Consider the following 17,100-nt stretch of genomic DNA (forward strand, 5'->3'; position numbering starts at 1 on the left):
AAGGTGGTAAAACTAATCGCCACATTTGGAGAGACGTGTTTTAAAGCAGCTGTTGTGAGAATAGCGTATGTGTGTGTGTGGCCCTTTAAGAATGGCAGTATGTGGGGTGAGTGACGTGAGTGGGCAAGTGAGGAGAGGTAGTGCTAGCATGTGCAAGAGTGTCAATAGCATGGTGGATGTTCGGTTGTGCCCTGTGGAAATTATGAATAAAGTGACCAAGTTGTAACTAAGTGCTTTACGGACCCACTGGGAAGTGAAAGGTCTCCCCTGCTCTCTTTGACCACGGTCTGGGAGCCGACAAGCAGGAAAGGTGTAAAACAGTACTTGCAACGCAGTGCCTACCTATTTAAAGTGTCACCTTTATTGTTAGTTTTGAAGCCCAAATACCTCCATATTGCACTTCACACACCCTCTTCATTAACCAGTAGAATTGTCGTTTTTTGCCATTTTTCCTCTCCAAGATGTTATTACTTGTATGCACTTTGTGTGTGCGTTTTGACACACTCAACATCATGCGCCTCGGTTCTGTAGTCACCGCCGCAAAGCGGCACTCAGATGAAATAGCGGTACCGGTACTTTTAAAAGGTGGTATAGTACCGATTTTAATTGATTAGTACCGCGATACTTTACTAGGACCGGTATACCGTACAACCCTAGTACGTGATACGATATCCAAATGAGTTGGACTTATCAGTTGGTTGAAGTACAACGTTTTAGTGTTTTCTGATTTATACTCTATGGCTAAATCTAAAAATGACCTACCGTCTGTACTGCAGTAATAGAAAGTAGCAGATGTGTGGAAAGAGATAAGAAAATCCAAAATTAGGCAATGGGTACCATATTTGTAATTATGTCTCCCTTCACAATTGATTTCCCCAGCTGGGGCATCATAAGATGTCTGTGTGCTTGCCAAGTAATCACCAAACAGGATTAGTCATTAGCCCTGCTTTTCCCCAAGGCCTCTGTGGAGTTTCTCTTTAGACAACCAGGTACTGGAATTCCACTGAACCCCATACTCCCTCCCTTTCCTTCATCATGACTTCCACCTAGCCTGCCTTTTGTCTCCTCGACCCTGAAACCCTCGTCTTTTTCTTCCGCCGTCCCGCCGAGACCCCGGAGCAACCCCGACTTGCAGGTTGCGTGTGATTGCAAGGGGTGATGTCTTGCTGCGGAATAATGCGCTTCCTCTCCTGGGAATAGGCTGGCGGTATTAACAGGTTTATAAAAATGGGATTATTTCCCCGTCACGGACCGTGTTTGTGTGTCTTGTTAGAATGCTACCTGGGAATGTCTTTCTTCTCTGTCGTCATCCTGGGCCAGTTGGTATCATGTGGAGGGTGAACTCAACCACTTTTACTCTCCGTCTAAGGCTTAAGTAAGCCTGCCTTTGAGCAATTCAGCATCGTTTAATAGTTTTAGAGTGTGAAGATGCGGTGGTAGGTGCCCCCAAGTTGACCCTCATGATAGCTGTCTGCGACACTGTTGGGAGTTTATTTTTAAACATCGACTCGAATGCCTCGCAGAAAGAGAGAGAACCATCTCATGAAAAACCATCAGGAACATTTTAGGCTCTTGAGATTCGTCTTTTCTATTTTTAGGATTGATGACAATAGTGTTTTTCTTTTCTATCATGTACTGATACCAGAGGAGGATGTAACAAGGAGTTTGGCTCTCCAAGTATCAGAGAGGGAGGATTTAATCACTTCGACCAGTGAGCAACTTCAGAGGGGGAAATTAGCTTTTAGGATTTATTGCTAGAGTGACTGGAACAAAACCAAACCCTTGGAGGTCGCAGTGGTGGGAGGGCAGCTCACATCGACTCCTCAGGGGGTCACAGGGTTAGCACTCGGTAGGTCATACTTGACGTTCTCAGGGGATTGTTAATTCTATTATCCGTGCCCGAGAGATCCTCGTCAGGGAGCGAAGCAGTGGTTGGGATAAAGAGATAAAAGATAACAGAAGGTTGTGTGGCGTGATTATTTTGGCTATGAGAAGTGATCACATCACAAACATGTCCTTAATCGTTGTGGATAATGTGCCGTCACGAACCCTGCCTCTCCATCTACTTCTAAACATGAAAGAAATGAATGCCACAGTTGGCCAATCATTGACAAATAATAGCCGGATGGCGTGACTTCCACACAGTGGGCCAGCTTCCTGTAGTTATTCTACTCCACGTATTTGTTCAATTGAAAATTATACAATCATGGAAAGTAGTTTTTTGTTGTTATTGTTTCAATGTCTGCATCCAGTGCATGGATAGTTCAAGATAAGTAAATAGGCACCTTTCCACTTTAAGCACTTTTTCAGAGCTGAAAAGATTAAAGATACTTAAAAAATCTGGGAGTTAAAACTTTTGGGCTTTTGGAAGAATTACAAAAGGGGTCGGCAACCCAAAACGTTGAAAGAGACATATTGGACCAAAAATACAAAAAACAAATCTGTCTGGAGCCGCAAAAAAATGAAAAGCCGTATATAAGTCTTATAATGAAGGCAACACATGACGTAAGTGTCTATTAGCTATAATAGCCTACTATCAAAATGACTACCGTATTTTCCGCACTATAAGGCGCACCGGATTATTAGCCGCACCTTCAATGAATTACATATTTCATAACTTTGTCCACCAATAAGCCGCCCCGGACTATAAGCCGCGCCTACGCTGCGCTAAAGGGAATGTCAAAAAAACAGTCAGATAGGTCAGTCAAACTTTAATAATATATTAAAAACCAGCGTTCTAACAACTCTGTTCACTCCCAAAATGTACGCAAATGTGCAATCACAAACATAGTAAAATTCAAAATAGTGCAGAGCAATAGCAACATAATGTTGCTCGAACGTTAATGTCACAACACACAAAATAAACATAGCGCTCACTTTCTGAAGTTATTCTTCATTCGTAAATCCTTCGTCTTCGGTGTCCGAAGTGAAAAGTTGGGCAAATTTACGATCCACTGGCAGATGTTGGCGTCGTCTGGCGCTGCCTCCTCGTCTTAGTGAAGGTGTGTTCGCCTTCTGTCTTCCATTGTTCCCACGCAGTTAGCAGTCTAGCTTCGAATGCCCTGTTGACACCAATATCTAGCGGCTGGAGGTCTTTTGTCAATCCACCCGGAATGACGGCGAGTATTGAATTAAGCGCGTAAGCGTGTCTCTCAATGTGCTGTTATGAGCTAGCAAATATAACAACTACACTACCCAGCATGCAACGATAGTTACGAGCATGCGCGGTAGCCCTGAGAAGTTCCCACGCAGTTAGCAGTCTAGCTTCGAATGCCCTGTTGACACCAATATCTAGCGGCTGGAGGTCTTTTGTCAATCCACCCGGAATGACGGCGAGTATTGAATTAAGCGCGTAAGCGTGTCTCTCAATGTGCTGTTATGAGCTAGCAAATATAACAACTACACTACCCAGCATGCAACGATAGTTACGAGCATGCGCGGTAGCCCTGAGAAGTTCCCAAGCAGTTAGCAGTCTAGCTTCGAATGCCCTGTTGACACCAATATCTAGCGGCTGGAGGTCTTTTGTCAATCCACCCGGAATGACGGCGAGTATTGAATTAAGCGCGTAAGCGTGTCTCTCAATGTGCTGTTATGAGCTAGCAAATATAACAACTACACTACCCAGCATGCAACGATAGTTACGAGCATGCGCGGTAGCCCTGAGAAGTTCCCACGCAGTTAGCAGTCTAGCTTCGAATGCCCTGTTGACACCAATATCTAGCGGCTGGAGGTCTTTTGTCAATCCACCCGGAATGACGGCGAGTATTGAATTAAGCGCGTAAGCGTGTCTCTCAATGTGCTGTTATGAGCTAGCAAATATAACAACTACACTACCCAGCATGCAACGATAGTTACGAGCATGCGCGGTAGCCCTGAGAAGTTCCCACGCAGTTAGCAGTCTAGCTTCGAATGCCCTGTTGACACCAATATCTAGCGGCTGGAGGTCTTTTGTCAATCCACCCGGAATGACGGCGAGTATTGAATTAAGCGCGTAAGCGTGTCTCTCAATGTGCTGTTATGAGCTAGCAAATATAACAACTACACTACCCAGCATGCAACGATAGTTACGAGCATGCGCGGTAGCCCTGAGAAGCGTTGTTGTATGCTGGGAGTTCGAATGTGGTTATGAGCACGCTGTGAGAAAACGTTGAGAACTCAGTTAACACGCCTCGTCTGCATTATTTATAATTAGACAGACAACACACTTAATAGGAGCCATTTTGGGGTCTTTACATAAACACACAAATGGAAATGAAACGTCACATATCCCAGCATGCACCGCGCGCTTCTTCTACGGGGGAAAAAGATGGCGGCTGTTTACCGTAGTTGCGAGACCTAAACTTTATGAAAATGAATCTTAATATTTATCCATATATAAAGCGCACCGGGTTATAAGGCGCACTGTCAGCTTTTGAGAAAGTTTGTGGTTTTTAGGTGCGCCTTATAGTGCGGAAAATACGGTATGTGTCGCAGGCTGAAGCAAATCTTTGTTGACAGAAATGTTGAAATTGAATATTTATTCTACACTTTTTTACAACATTAGAAACCATTAGTAAACCAGAGGCTACTAAGAAGGTGAGATAACTCCTGGAAATGGCTTGCTTTTAATAGCCAAAGCTGGTTTGCTTTTAATAGCCAGGCTGGTTTCTTTTAATGGATTTATTACAATCTTTGGCAAGCTAGGTAATGTTTGCTGTAGTCTGGAACAACATGGCACACAAAGAAGTATCTGAAATGCAGCCAATATTACATACAGATATAGTGTCATGACATGCAAAACTAAATTATATACACAGGATAAAAGTAAAAGATATTAAATGAGCTCAAATATACCTACAAATGAGGCACAATGATGCAATGTGTACATACAGCTGGCCTAAATAGCATGTTAGCATTGATTAGCTTGCAGTCATGCACTGACCCAATATGCCTGATTAGCACTCCAAAAAGTCAATAACATCAACAAAGCGCACTTTTGTGCATTCACACACAGCATAAAACATTTGGTGGACAAAATGAGACAAAGAAGGAGTGGAAGATTTAACATGTAAACAAACTTGCGTCACAGTCCACACTATATTGAGTTCAAGAACCGCCAAAATTAGTCGGACAAAACGATGTTCACCAAATACGCTCATCAATGAAGCATACACACAAACATATTAAATAGTGGACTTTCTAACAATTGGGAAGGTTTGTGTCATGTTTGTCCTCAAACAGAAAACATACTAAAACAAAAACAAAAATTTCCCCCCATCTTTTTCCATTTTTAATCCTTTTTTTAAAATGCTCAAGGGAGCCACTAGGGCGGCACTAAAGAGCCGCATGCGGCTCGAGAGCCACGGGTTGCTGACCCCCGCACTAGACACTGGTGGTTAGCTGTGTATAGGATAGGGTAGACTTGTATTTATCCCACAATGACGAAATTACGTTGTTGCAGTGCGGGTTTTTACATATAGTAATAGAAGTAAAGTGTAATGAAAAACAATTGAAAAAAAATAATTACTACGTATTGCTCACTAATATGTATAGATAGAACATATAATACAACAAAACAAACATTAACATCCGTATTGCACACCATGAAAAAAATGTTTTTGTAATGAATCATAGAGTATTACATTATTTAGAATTAGGTCTGTTGTGTAGAAAGGACTGTCCATTGATGGTTTCTTCAGTACTAAAATAGAGTGCATCTTTTTGGCTGCAACCAACACAAGTGCGGTTGATTCAGTTTTAGCTACTTTGCTGTTTTAAGTAATAAGGCTCGGTATCATGGCCAATTTCCTAAATCGATTTGATTTCAATTCATAAGGCTCTACGATTTGATTTGATTCGATTCAATCTGCACTGAGATAATGTAAGTCTGTTACAAAATATAAATGTGCTTTATTTTTCTTCTTCACCACAATCAACTTTAGACAGTTTAAACTTAAATTGTAAACAAGACTGTCACAAAAGTGCAATTTTGAAATAAGAATAGAATAAGTGTAGATGCACTATAAATTGCAGCATCCCATCACTGCAAAATGCCATTGAACAGTGTCTCTTTAAGTGCAAAACCATAGTAAATATATGAGCTGAACCTTATTTTTTTTAAAACATAATGTAACAGACAGGGATTTTTTTGTGAAGGCCAAACTTGACAGTGCTGTGTACTTGGAGATTTGTAAACAAAAGTACCCCCCCGAGTTACAGCTGCCGTCCTTCCTTTGTAGCGAGCTTGCACCGTGCCAGTGGCAATCTTACAGAACTCTCAGTTACAAATATGATACTCAACCCCATTGGGTTGAGTTTTTTCTTGCCCCGATGTGGTATCAGAGCCCAGGATGTCGTCATGGTTTGTGCAGCCCGTTAAAGCATTTGTGATTAAAGGCTATATTAAAAAAAATTGAACTTTGATATATACAATTTACCGTTTCAGTCAGTTTTGGATCATAATGTAGTGTAGTTCACTTTGAGCACCTGAACGAGTCGCTAGAAGCCTGCGAGTGCGGGCGTAAATCTTTACCAAAAGAAGTTGTGATAGTCTCCACTCTCCAGAACTGTATCTCCATGGTCCGCAGATCAGGTGGTATAATGCCCTCATTGCAAAATTTAGAACATTCTATTCAAAACATCCAGAGACAGACTCTCCCATCTCTATTACCTTTTCGTAATCAACATTTACCTTTACAAATTAGTATCGATTAATTATATTTGTATAGCGCTTTTTCACAATTGTCTCAAAGAACATAATGTCATGGCTGTCCTGAGTTTCCAATAATTTCTACAACTCTTATTTTTTTGTGACAGATTGATTGGAGTACATACTTGTTGGTCACAAAAAACATTCATGAAGTTTGGTTCTTTTTATGAGAGTATTGTGGCCAAACAGCTCAATTTTTGTTTCATTTGTCATCACATGGACAAAGATAAGACCTTCTGGAGTAAAGTTCTGTGATCAGATGAAACAAAAATTGAGCTGTTTGGCCACAATACCCAGCAATATGTTTGGAGGAGAAAAGGTGAGGCCTTTAATCTAGGGCTGAAACGACGCGTCGACGTAGTCGACGTCATCGGTTACGTAAATACGTCGACGCCGTTTTTGTGCTTCGACGCGTCGCATATTTACGTCACACTACCGTCATGGCGGAGCGCAAAGCAGACGATGCGAGCGGTGCGAGCGAGGGGGAAAAAAGCACGCCAAAAGTCGTCAAAAGTGTGGGAGTATTAAAGTTAAGTTAAAGTACCAATGATTGTCACTCACACACTAGGTGTGGTGAAATTTGTCCTCTGCATTTGACCCATCCCCTTGTTCACCCCCTGGGAGGTGAGGGGAGCAGTGGGCAGCAGCGGTGCCGCGCCCGGGAATCATTTTTGGTGATTTGGTATTTCAATAAACGGCCTAAGAAGAAACGCTACTTTTATCTACATTCAGCTCGCTACTCGCTACTAATTTTTATCGATCTGTTAATGCACACTTTGTTTGTTTTGGTCTGTCAGACAGACCTTCAAAGTGCCTGCCTTACTGGTGACGTTTCACTCCGTTCCACCAATCAGATGCAGTCACTGGTGACGTTGGACCAATCAAACAGAGCCAGGCGGTCACATGACCTGAGTTGAAAAACGTATTGGGGTGTTGCCATTTAGTGGTCAATTGTACGGAATATGTACTGTATTGTGCAATCTACTAATAAAAGTTTCAATCAATCAATCAAAAGTGTGAAGGAAAAAAGACTATTTTTTATTTCAATCGTACATCCCGTCAAAAGCCTAAAGACTGACTGCACAGTTCCTGTCTTCACAATAAAGGTGCCGCTCCATCGCGCCGCGCTTTCAAAATAAGAGTCTGCGAAAGCCAGCGCAAACAAGCTAGCAAGCTACGGAGTTTGCCGCCTATTTATTTCTTGTAAAGTGTATAAAAACGAATATGGAAGATGGACAAATAAGATGCCAAAAACCAACCACTTTCATGTGGTATTAGACAGAAATGAGGAACTTTTTTTCTCCTCCATTTGAAAACGTGGACGTTATAAGCAATACTGTCTGTTTACAATCAATGCAAGTCATCAGAATCAGGTAATACACCAACTTATATTCTTGTCTTCATGAAAGAAAGGAATCTATATGTGTTAAACATGCATGTATATTCATTAAAACACCTTTAACATGTAAACAAAAACGTCAAAATAAATAAATATAAATTATATACTGTATATATCAATGTATGTATATATATGTGTATATATATATATATGTGTGTGTGTGTATATATATATATATATATGTATATATATATGTGTGTGTATATATATATATATATATATATATATGTGTGTGTGTGTGTGTGTGTGTGTGTGTGTGTGTGTGTGTGTGTGTGTGTGTGTGTGTGTGTGTGTATGTATATATATATAAATATATATATATATATATATATATATATATATATATATATATATATATATATATATATATATATATACATATATGATATGTGTGTGTATGTTACTCATCAGTTACTCAGTACTTGAGTAGTTTTTTCACAACATACTTTTTACTTTTACTCAAGTAAATATTTGGGTGACTACTCCTTACTTTTACTTGAGTAATAAATCTCTAAAGTAACAGTACTCTTACTAGAGTACAACTTCTGGCTACTCTACCCACCTCTGCTAATAATGTTGTTGTATGCACAACGGCTATAAACGAACATTTGAAAAGAAAACACCCGACAGCGTTCTTGCCATCACCATCAACTAGTCAATCGTCCGCGTGAGTATACGTTGTCATCATTACACAAAAACATGAATGTGTCATTTGTATCTGCGTTGTAAATTCATAAACTAAAACACTGTTTCGCTCTGAGAGGCGCGTTTGGCGTGCCTGTTCAGTGTTTACAAAGACGCGCTCCTCTTTAACGCTAACGTTAACTAGTTGTGCAAATACCTTTTACAACATTAACAGTTACATATACTATGTACAAACGAACAATTAACTTTCACTTTAATCATACTATCATTGTTGTGTTATTAAGCAAAATAATCAATACTTTTACTTTTGTTGAAATGTTTACACTGTTGTTACAGAATATTTCGTTTTGCACTTTTTTGTATTGGATGTTTATCTTTATTTTTGCACATTTTAGCAAATAAGCAATACTTTTACTTTTGTTGAAATGTTTACACTGTTACAGAATATTTCCGTTTTGCACTTTTTTGTATTGGATCTTTATCTTTATTTTTGCAAATTTTAAAGCAAAATAAGCAATACTTTTACTTTTGAAATGCTTATACTATTGCAGAATATTAAGATTTGCACTGGGTGTTTACTTTTATATTTGCACATTAAAAAGCAAATAAGCTACTTTTAATTTTGTTAAATGTTAAAAGTTTTAAATGTTTACATTGTTACAGAATATTTTGTCATGTTGTTGTCAATGTTGACTGAGTGGCCATCCTTTTTTTTTTTGTAAATAAAAGCCATGCCTTTTGAAAAAACTGGCCTACATTTATTTTTTCATCTTCGTTTTAAATAAAAAAATAATCGGTAAAAGGAAAAATAATCTATAGATTAATCAAAAAAAATAATCTATAGATTAACCGATTAATCGAAAAAAATAATCTATAGATTAATCGATAGAAAAATAATCGTTAGCTGCAGCCTTACTTTAATCCCAGGAACACCAGGCCTACCGTCAAGCGAGGTGGTAGTATTATGCTCTGGGCGTGTTTTGCGGCCAATGGAACTGGTGCTTTACAGAGAGTAAATGGGACAATGAAACCGGCTGAGCCACTCTGACCCAGTACTTAAGGAGTAAGTGATTGGACACATTTATTAATCTGGAGATGAAAACTTTTGTACAATAGACTTGTGGCAGTCATATTCAAACTATTGAAGGAAATTCTGTTCAAGGCCCTGCGGTTCAACCCCCCCAAACTAACATTAAAGCAATGAGTTACATCTCTTAATGTCCTAAAAAATGTTGTAATCTTTTTATCCATTTAAAAAATATAAGCACCCCTCTATGGTTGGAATGACACATTTCATGCACTGCGTATCACCTGACATATTTTCCAACTGAACCTGACTGATGATGTTCCATGATGCCATGATGGTGTTGGTCCTGGCAGACTTTGTGCACTTGTATCTGCTGTGGATTATTCCGCTTGGCCAGACGGATTTAGGTTTGGCACGACAGACTGAGGATGCCCTCCATCCCCCCTCTCTCGCTGCTCACTCGGTCAGCCAACGCTGATAATACTATCTGCAAACAGAAGGACTATAATCTGCTTCCACACTTGTGGTAGAAACCTCATGCAAGTTAGCATCATTCCATCACAATATTTGATCGTTGCATCAGTGACAAGATTTCCGAAACCTGGTAACTTCAGACGGGGATATATTGTGGAAAATCACACAGCAGCTGTGGATGAGCTTGACTCATTGGCTCACCCTCTGTCTGTGTCGCTGCTGCTGAACCAAGGCATTTTTTTCTCCTCCTGCCTCATTAATGGAATTGGCAATTAGCGTTCAATTCAAAATGAGCCCTTTGCCTAATGCATTTTAGCCATTAGAGTTGGAATCAGTTATTATTCATTTGGTGTCTTTTTTTTGCGAGAGTTGGATTATAATGAAAACAAAAAAAATCGTAGTTGGCTGGGCTCATCATGCAAAATTGGCACGTCATATAATTTACCACAAAATTAGTGAGTCAGATTCTCTTGGATGACACACTGATCAAATCACCAAAAATATACCTTAATATTTATAATATTTTTCAAGTACAACAAGACACAGCCACGATGGAAAAAATTGCAAGGCGAAGTTTGTGATTTTTTTCCATTGTGAAAAGTGGAAGCCCACTCTAGTCATGGATGTGATGGTAGTTTGTATTGCATAGTAGTTGACAACTGTCACACTAGAGAAAACTAAAATTCAGCATTTTTAGAAGTGTTTTGCAAAACTATGACACTGAATGTATTATAACTAGGGTATTGATTCTAATAAGAAAGATAGGAGAGTCTGTCTCTGGATGTTTTGAACAGAATGTTCTAGATTTTGCAATGTGGGCATTATACCACCTGATCTGCGGACCATGGAGATACAAGGTGGTTTTCAAATTTGCACTTTCTTGGCCCGCTTGAAGCCTCGTAATGATCTATGACAGTGGTTCTTAACCTTGTTGGAGGTACCGAACCCCATTAGTTTCATATGCACATTCACCGAACCCTTCTTTAGTGAAAAATACAATGTTGTTTTTTTTAAATTCAAGACAGTTATGTTTTTGCTAACACTTTAGTATGGGGAACATATTCTAAGTAACAAAGACTTAATTTAGAGTTATTTGGTTAGGGTTAGGATTAGGGCCAGGGTTAGAGGATTAGGGTTATAATAAGGCCATGCCGAATAAGGCATTAATAAGTACTTAATAATGACTAGTTAAGAGCCAATATGTTACTAATTTGCGTGTTAATAGGCAACTAATTAATGGTGAATATGTTCCCCATACTAAAGTGTTACCATGTTTTTTTACTGGTGCACAAAATGAACCGTGCATGAACATCACCTTGTTCAAAGAACAAAACCAACACAGTGCATAAACTCACAACAAATTACACACCTGCAAATCAGTCTGACTTCTGCTGTTGCCGTATCCGTAATACGCCGATAGGGAGAAGTTTTTATTTACACGATGAGTCGGGTGTGTTTTGACCTCCGCCGAACCCGTGAGGCCGACTCACCGAACCCCTAGGGTTCGATCGAGTTAAGAACCTCTGATCTATGATGATTGGATGAAAATCTATCTGTATTAACTCAGTTTTCTGCTCTCTTTACTCAGATTGCGTGGTGTGGCTAACGCCGTCGAGGTGCCATGGCTCTCGTCCAGGCTTTTCCTGTTACTGACCACCCCAATCCCAGTCTCGACGCCCAGCAGTGCCAGCCGTTGCCATCTCAGTCAGCCCCTGCCTCCTGCAGCACGACCACAGCCATGGGTTCCGTAAGTAGTCTCATATCGGGCCGCACGTACCAAGAGAGGCACTGCCGAGCCGCCAGCGAGTTCACCGCCAAGGCTCGACGCTCCACGCCAGCTACCAGCTGCTTCCGGCTCCAGGACAACACACTTCGCAGCGGAAGCTCCTTAGAGCAACTTCTGGTGATCAACAACCAGGCGCAGCCCCAGGCAAAGATTCTACCTCCACCTCTGCCCACCAAGAAGCAGCCTCGGCCGGGAAACTCCACGGAAGGTGGAAGCTTAACAACCGCTGGTGCCACAGGCGGAGGAATTAATAAGAACTTAGGATGTGTAAGCAATGACATGGTAGTCGGGGACTGGAATGACAACCTGGTCGTGGCTACTGCAAGTCCCTGCAGCGACTCAGAGGACCAAAAGGACAACAGGACTTTGAATGGGAACATTGGAGGACCTCCGCCAAAACTCATCCCAGTTTCTGGACAGTTAGAGAAGGCAAGTAAAGTCAATTATGCTTTTAGTTTCACTTTCAAACATTTCAGTGTTATCAGAATAACATAAACAAGGGCAATGACTAGGCATGTCATGGTTTTATGCTGCTGATTCTGACATAAATCATCAATGAGTGAGATCAGCTGATACTTATACACTCAAAGTTTGATATAACGCGGTTTTCGCAGTCCATAAAATCCGGATGGTGTTATTCCCGAGCGCACGTTAAATATAACTTTTTTTAAACATTTTTTAAAAATAATACAATAAAATGATCCCAATTTATGTGGTGAATACAGCCTAGGGCATAGCGGTTTAAGTCTGTGAGTTCCTGTCTTGTTGACGGTGAACAGTAGCGTGACTCTGGCTTTAAATTGTTTTAGAATCCTTCTCTGTGTTGTGCTTTGTTCTTGCTTGTATGTTGAGACTGCATAATCCTGTCTCGTCGCTGTTGTACAGATGCATTTTTTTTAAGGGGACACGCGTCAATGAGCCGCTTCAGAAACGATAACGAAAAGGTCTGTTTTCTTCTTGATGTAGACAGGTTAAAGAAAATTAGAGCTCAGCAAAGCTAAACACAGTCAGTGTCTTGAAAGTAGACGAACATTTTTCGCATCTGCTTTACTTCACTGCAGGCAAACGGGGAGTGTCGATGACGATAATGATGATGTTTGGTGGAATAGTGGATTGTGCTGCCACGTCACAGAATGGGAACGGGCACTATCCACCAGTGGGTCGATGCAGTGTTGATAGTCGATAATTTGTTGAAAAACAATGCGAGTGACTCTGGTGGGGGGAAAAACGGACGAAAATTTGTGGTTTATGGCATTTGTCAGCCAGAGGACTAGAAATAACTAGTGTCAACCAGATGGGATCGGCAATGAAATACTTTAATCAGAAAATGGTGATCACTAACTTTTTCACAAAAAATCTATTTCTGATCGGCACATTCCTATTATTGACCGTGTTTGTCTGCACACAAACTGTGCTTTTAGTAATTTCTCAGGAAACTCAGCCCACATTCAAAACTTTTTAGAAATTATTTTCAAAAGATGTATGTATACAAAATGTGTTTACCGTATTTTTCCGAGTATAAGTCGCTCCGGAGTATAAGTCGCACCGGCCGAAAATGCATAATAAAGAAGGAAAAAACATATATAAGTCGCATTTTTGGGGGGAATTTATTTAATAAAACTCAACACCAAGAATAGACATTTGAAAGGCAATTTAAAATAAATAAAGAATAGTGAACAACAGGCTGAATAAGTGTACGTTATATGATGCATAAATAACCAACTGAGAACGTGCCTGGTATGTTAACGTAACATATTATGGTAAGAGTCATTCAAATAACTGTAACATAGAACATGCTATACGTTTACCAAACAATCTGTCACTCCTAATCGCTAAATCCCATGAAATCTTATACGTCTAGTCTCTTACATGAATGAGCTAAATAATATTATTTGATATTTTACGGTAATGTGTTAATAATTTCACACATAAGTCGCTCCTAAGTATAAGTCGCACCCCCGGCCAAACTACGAAAAAAACTGCTACTTATAGTCCGAAAAATACGGTACTACATTTATATATTATCACCCCCTTTTATTTTTTACTGTTAATTTATTAGTTAATTTATGTTATTCAAATTTGATATTTAGCATTCATTCCAATCAGTCCACACTATTATTCCATTTTCCGGTGTTTTTTCCAAATAGATGACTTTCTTCAGGCTTGTGATTGGCTGAACTTACCTTTACATTGCGATTGTTATAGCACCGCTTTCTGCTTTGCATTCACTTGACAGCCTGTGCTTGTTATGTTGATATCAGTGTTTTAGTCTACATGGAAATGTTTTAAATTCTAGGATAGGGAAAATGTTAAAACACACATCAGCAAAACATGACTTCAGACCTCTGACAATAATGAGTATAAACCGTCATCATCAATTACAGCCTTGTGAGAGCTTCTCATTGAAAGACCACTGAAGCAATTATGCAGAAGCTGGCCTCCTGCAGCATGTTCTTGACATATTTATGACAGTTACATCAGCTGTCTATTTGCTATTATTTCCATTCAACCATAAAAAAGGTCCATGACAAGGCCTGACAGAATCAAATGGATCGTTTGACAGCTACTAACCTTGCACGCTCTTGTTGATCAATGTCAGAGAGGATACGAAAATAGATGTGTGATGATATTTCTACCCGCCTAGCACAGCTGAGCTTGTATTATTTGCCTACGCTATAATCATTTTCTTCTTTCAGAACATGGAGAAAGTGCTGATCCGTCCTACAGCGTTCAAGCCTGTCGTTCCCAAGAATCGCCATTCCGTGCATTACCTGTCTCCACGGCCAGGGGGCAGCAGTCTGTCAGAAAGCCAGGGCAGCCTCAACCTCCTCCTGCCCCTCTCAGCATCCGGCGGTGCCAACGGGCCCAGCGGCGGCTCCGCTTCTGAAGAGAAGCGCGACTCCTACTGCGGGGGGCGCAACGCTCGAAGCAGCCAGTCCTGCTCCATGTCGGACTCCGGGAGGAACTCTCTCTCCAGCCTTCCCACTCACAGCAGCACAGGCTACAGTTTGGCCCCCAGTGAAGGCTCCAGTTCGGGCTCGGGCTCCGGGGGGCAGTTGGAGCCAGGGCAGGCTCTGGTTCGAAACATTTCAGGTGGAATCGGGGGACACGGTCACTCAGACAGTGGACGCTCGTCATCCAGTAAGAGCACTGGGTCCGGGTCGCTAAGCGGGCGCGGGCAGCCCCTGTCCGACAGCGGCTCATGCGGCCACTCGTCGCCACCTGCGGAGGCCTACGAGGTGGTGGTGAAGGACCTGGAGGAAAAGCTGAGGGAGCGCGACATGGAGCTTCAGCATCTGAGGGAAAACCTGGACGAGAACGAAGCTGCCATCTGCCAGGTGAGACCTAAAGAAATCGGACCGAAATGTGAAGAGACAGAAATGACCTCCATGTTTTGTTGTGAAAGGTTTATGAGGAGAAGCAACATCGCTGTGAGAGAGAGATGGAAGAGCTGAGACAAAATTGTGCCACCAAGATGAAGCATGCCTCCCAGAAGGCCCAGAGGGCTCAGCAAGTCTTACAGTTACAGGTAGTTTATTTGCTCTCAGCCTATAATCATATGGATGTTTTTTTTATTTTACATACCTCACGGGAAACCTTGGGATACATTGATTATGGTTTATGATTTTGTTTGTTTCATACATGTAAAACAAGTTGCATTAAGGAACATCTTGTGGTTACATCTTACACAATTCACCATATCTGAAAAGGTATCGGTAGAAGCAAACCTTATATTTAATTCATGTATTTTACTGATAATTATTTCACACCATAACTTTTACATGTTTAAATTAAGTTCACGCCATGTGTGAAAGAAAGGAAGGTGTTAAACAAATGAACCTCAGTACCGTATTTTTCGGAGTATAAGTCGCTCCGGAGTATAAGTCGCACCGGCCGAAAATGCATAATAAAGAAGGAAAAAAACATATGTAAGTCGCACTGGAGTATAAGTCACATTTTTTGGTGAAATTTATTTCATAAAACCCAACACCAAGAATAGACATTTGAAAGGCAATTTAAAATAAATAAAGAATAATGAACAACAGGCTGAATAAGTGTACGTTATATGACGCATAAACAACCAACTGAGAACGTGCCTGGTATGTTAACGTAACATATTATGGTAAGAGTCATTCAAATAACTATAACATATAGAACATGCTATACGTTTACCAAACAATCTGTAAGTCCTAATCGCTAAATCCCATGAAATTTTATTCGTCTAGTCTCTTACGTGAATGAGCTAAATAATATTATTTGATATTTTACGGTAATGTGTTAATAATTTCACACATAAGTCGCTCCTGAGTATAAGTCGCACCCCCTGCCAAACTATGAAAAAAACTATGACTTATAGTCCGAAAAATACGGTAAGTAATGCATTGGATTCACAATCGCCCACAGGTTACACACTTTTGTTTGGATTACATTAGGGATGTCCCGATCCGATATTTGGATCGGATCGGCTGCCGATATTTGCCAAAAATTGCGTATCGGCAAGGCATGGGAAAATGCAGATCCAGATCCAGTTTAAAAAAAACTCCGGTCCGTGTTTTCCAACGCACCGATTTAAATAATACATTCCACTTTTCTGCTGCTCCCTAATATCCGTTCCGCATTTTCCAGCACACCTTCAACACATCCATAGGTCTGTGAATTTTCACGCAGTTGCTTTTAGCTGCTGGCATTACACGACAGGCTCTTCTCACTCTTTCCTGTGTCTTCCTCTCACAGACAGCAAGTACACCTCCTTATACACGTCACATACTGTCACGACATACGTCACATACGTATACGTCCTCCCCGAGCAGAGAGGTAGCAGCATGGCTAACGTTAGCTGTGATGCTAGCGCAGCCGTGCGAGCAACGCTCCCTCTAAGGTGCGCGCCTGTGCAATTGCGCACTGTTTAAGCGTCCTCTGCGCATAGCAAATCTATGCCACGCACAAAATCAAATAAAAAAAATAAGCGCATAACAATTTTCGACACACGGACACGACAGAGAAAACAGTTTTCGTCATCATTGTTCAAATATTGTGACGTCTGTCGAGACGCTTATCTCCATTCGGTGCCACACGTCCAC

The 17,100-nt window shown here is 40.8% G+C and overlaps 1 protein-coding gene across 1 annotated transcript in view; it reads left to right on the forward strand.

Annotated features, from left to right (window-relative positions):
* lzts2a (leucine zipper, putative tumor suppressor 2a) overlaps nucleotides 1-17,100 on the forward strand; it is a 120,260-nt gene that overhangs the window by 90,509 nt on the left and 12,651 nt on the right. The window contains exons 3-5 of the mRNA XM_061941002.2: nucleotides 11,822-12,448; nucleotides 14,716-15,357; nucleotides 15,426-15,548. Of these exons, the coding sequence (XP_061796986.1) occupies nucleotides 11,855-12,448; nucleotides 14,716-15,357; nucleotides 15,426-15,548 (1,359 nt within the window). The 5' untranslated portion in view covers nucleotides 11,822-11,854. The remainder of the gene's footprint in view (nucleotides 1-11,821; nucleotides 12,449-14,715; nucleotides 15,358-15,425; nucleotides 15,549-17,100) is intronic.

The sequence above is a fragment of the Nerophis lumbriciformis genome, linkage group LG02 (genome assembly GCF_033978685.3).
Source record: "Nerophis lumbriciformis linkage group LG02, RoL_Nlum_v2.1, whole genome shotgun sequence".
NCBI lineage: Eukaryota > Metazoa > Chordata > Actinopteri > Syngnathiformes > Syngnathidae > Nerophis > Nerophis lumbriciformis.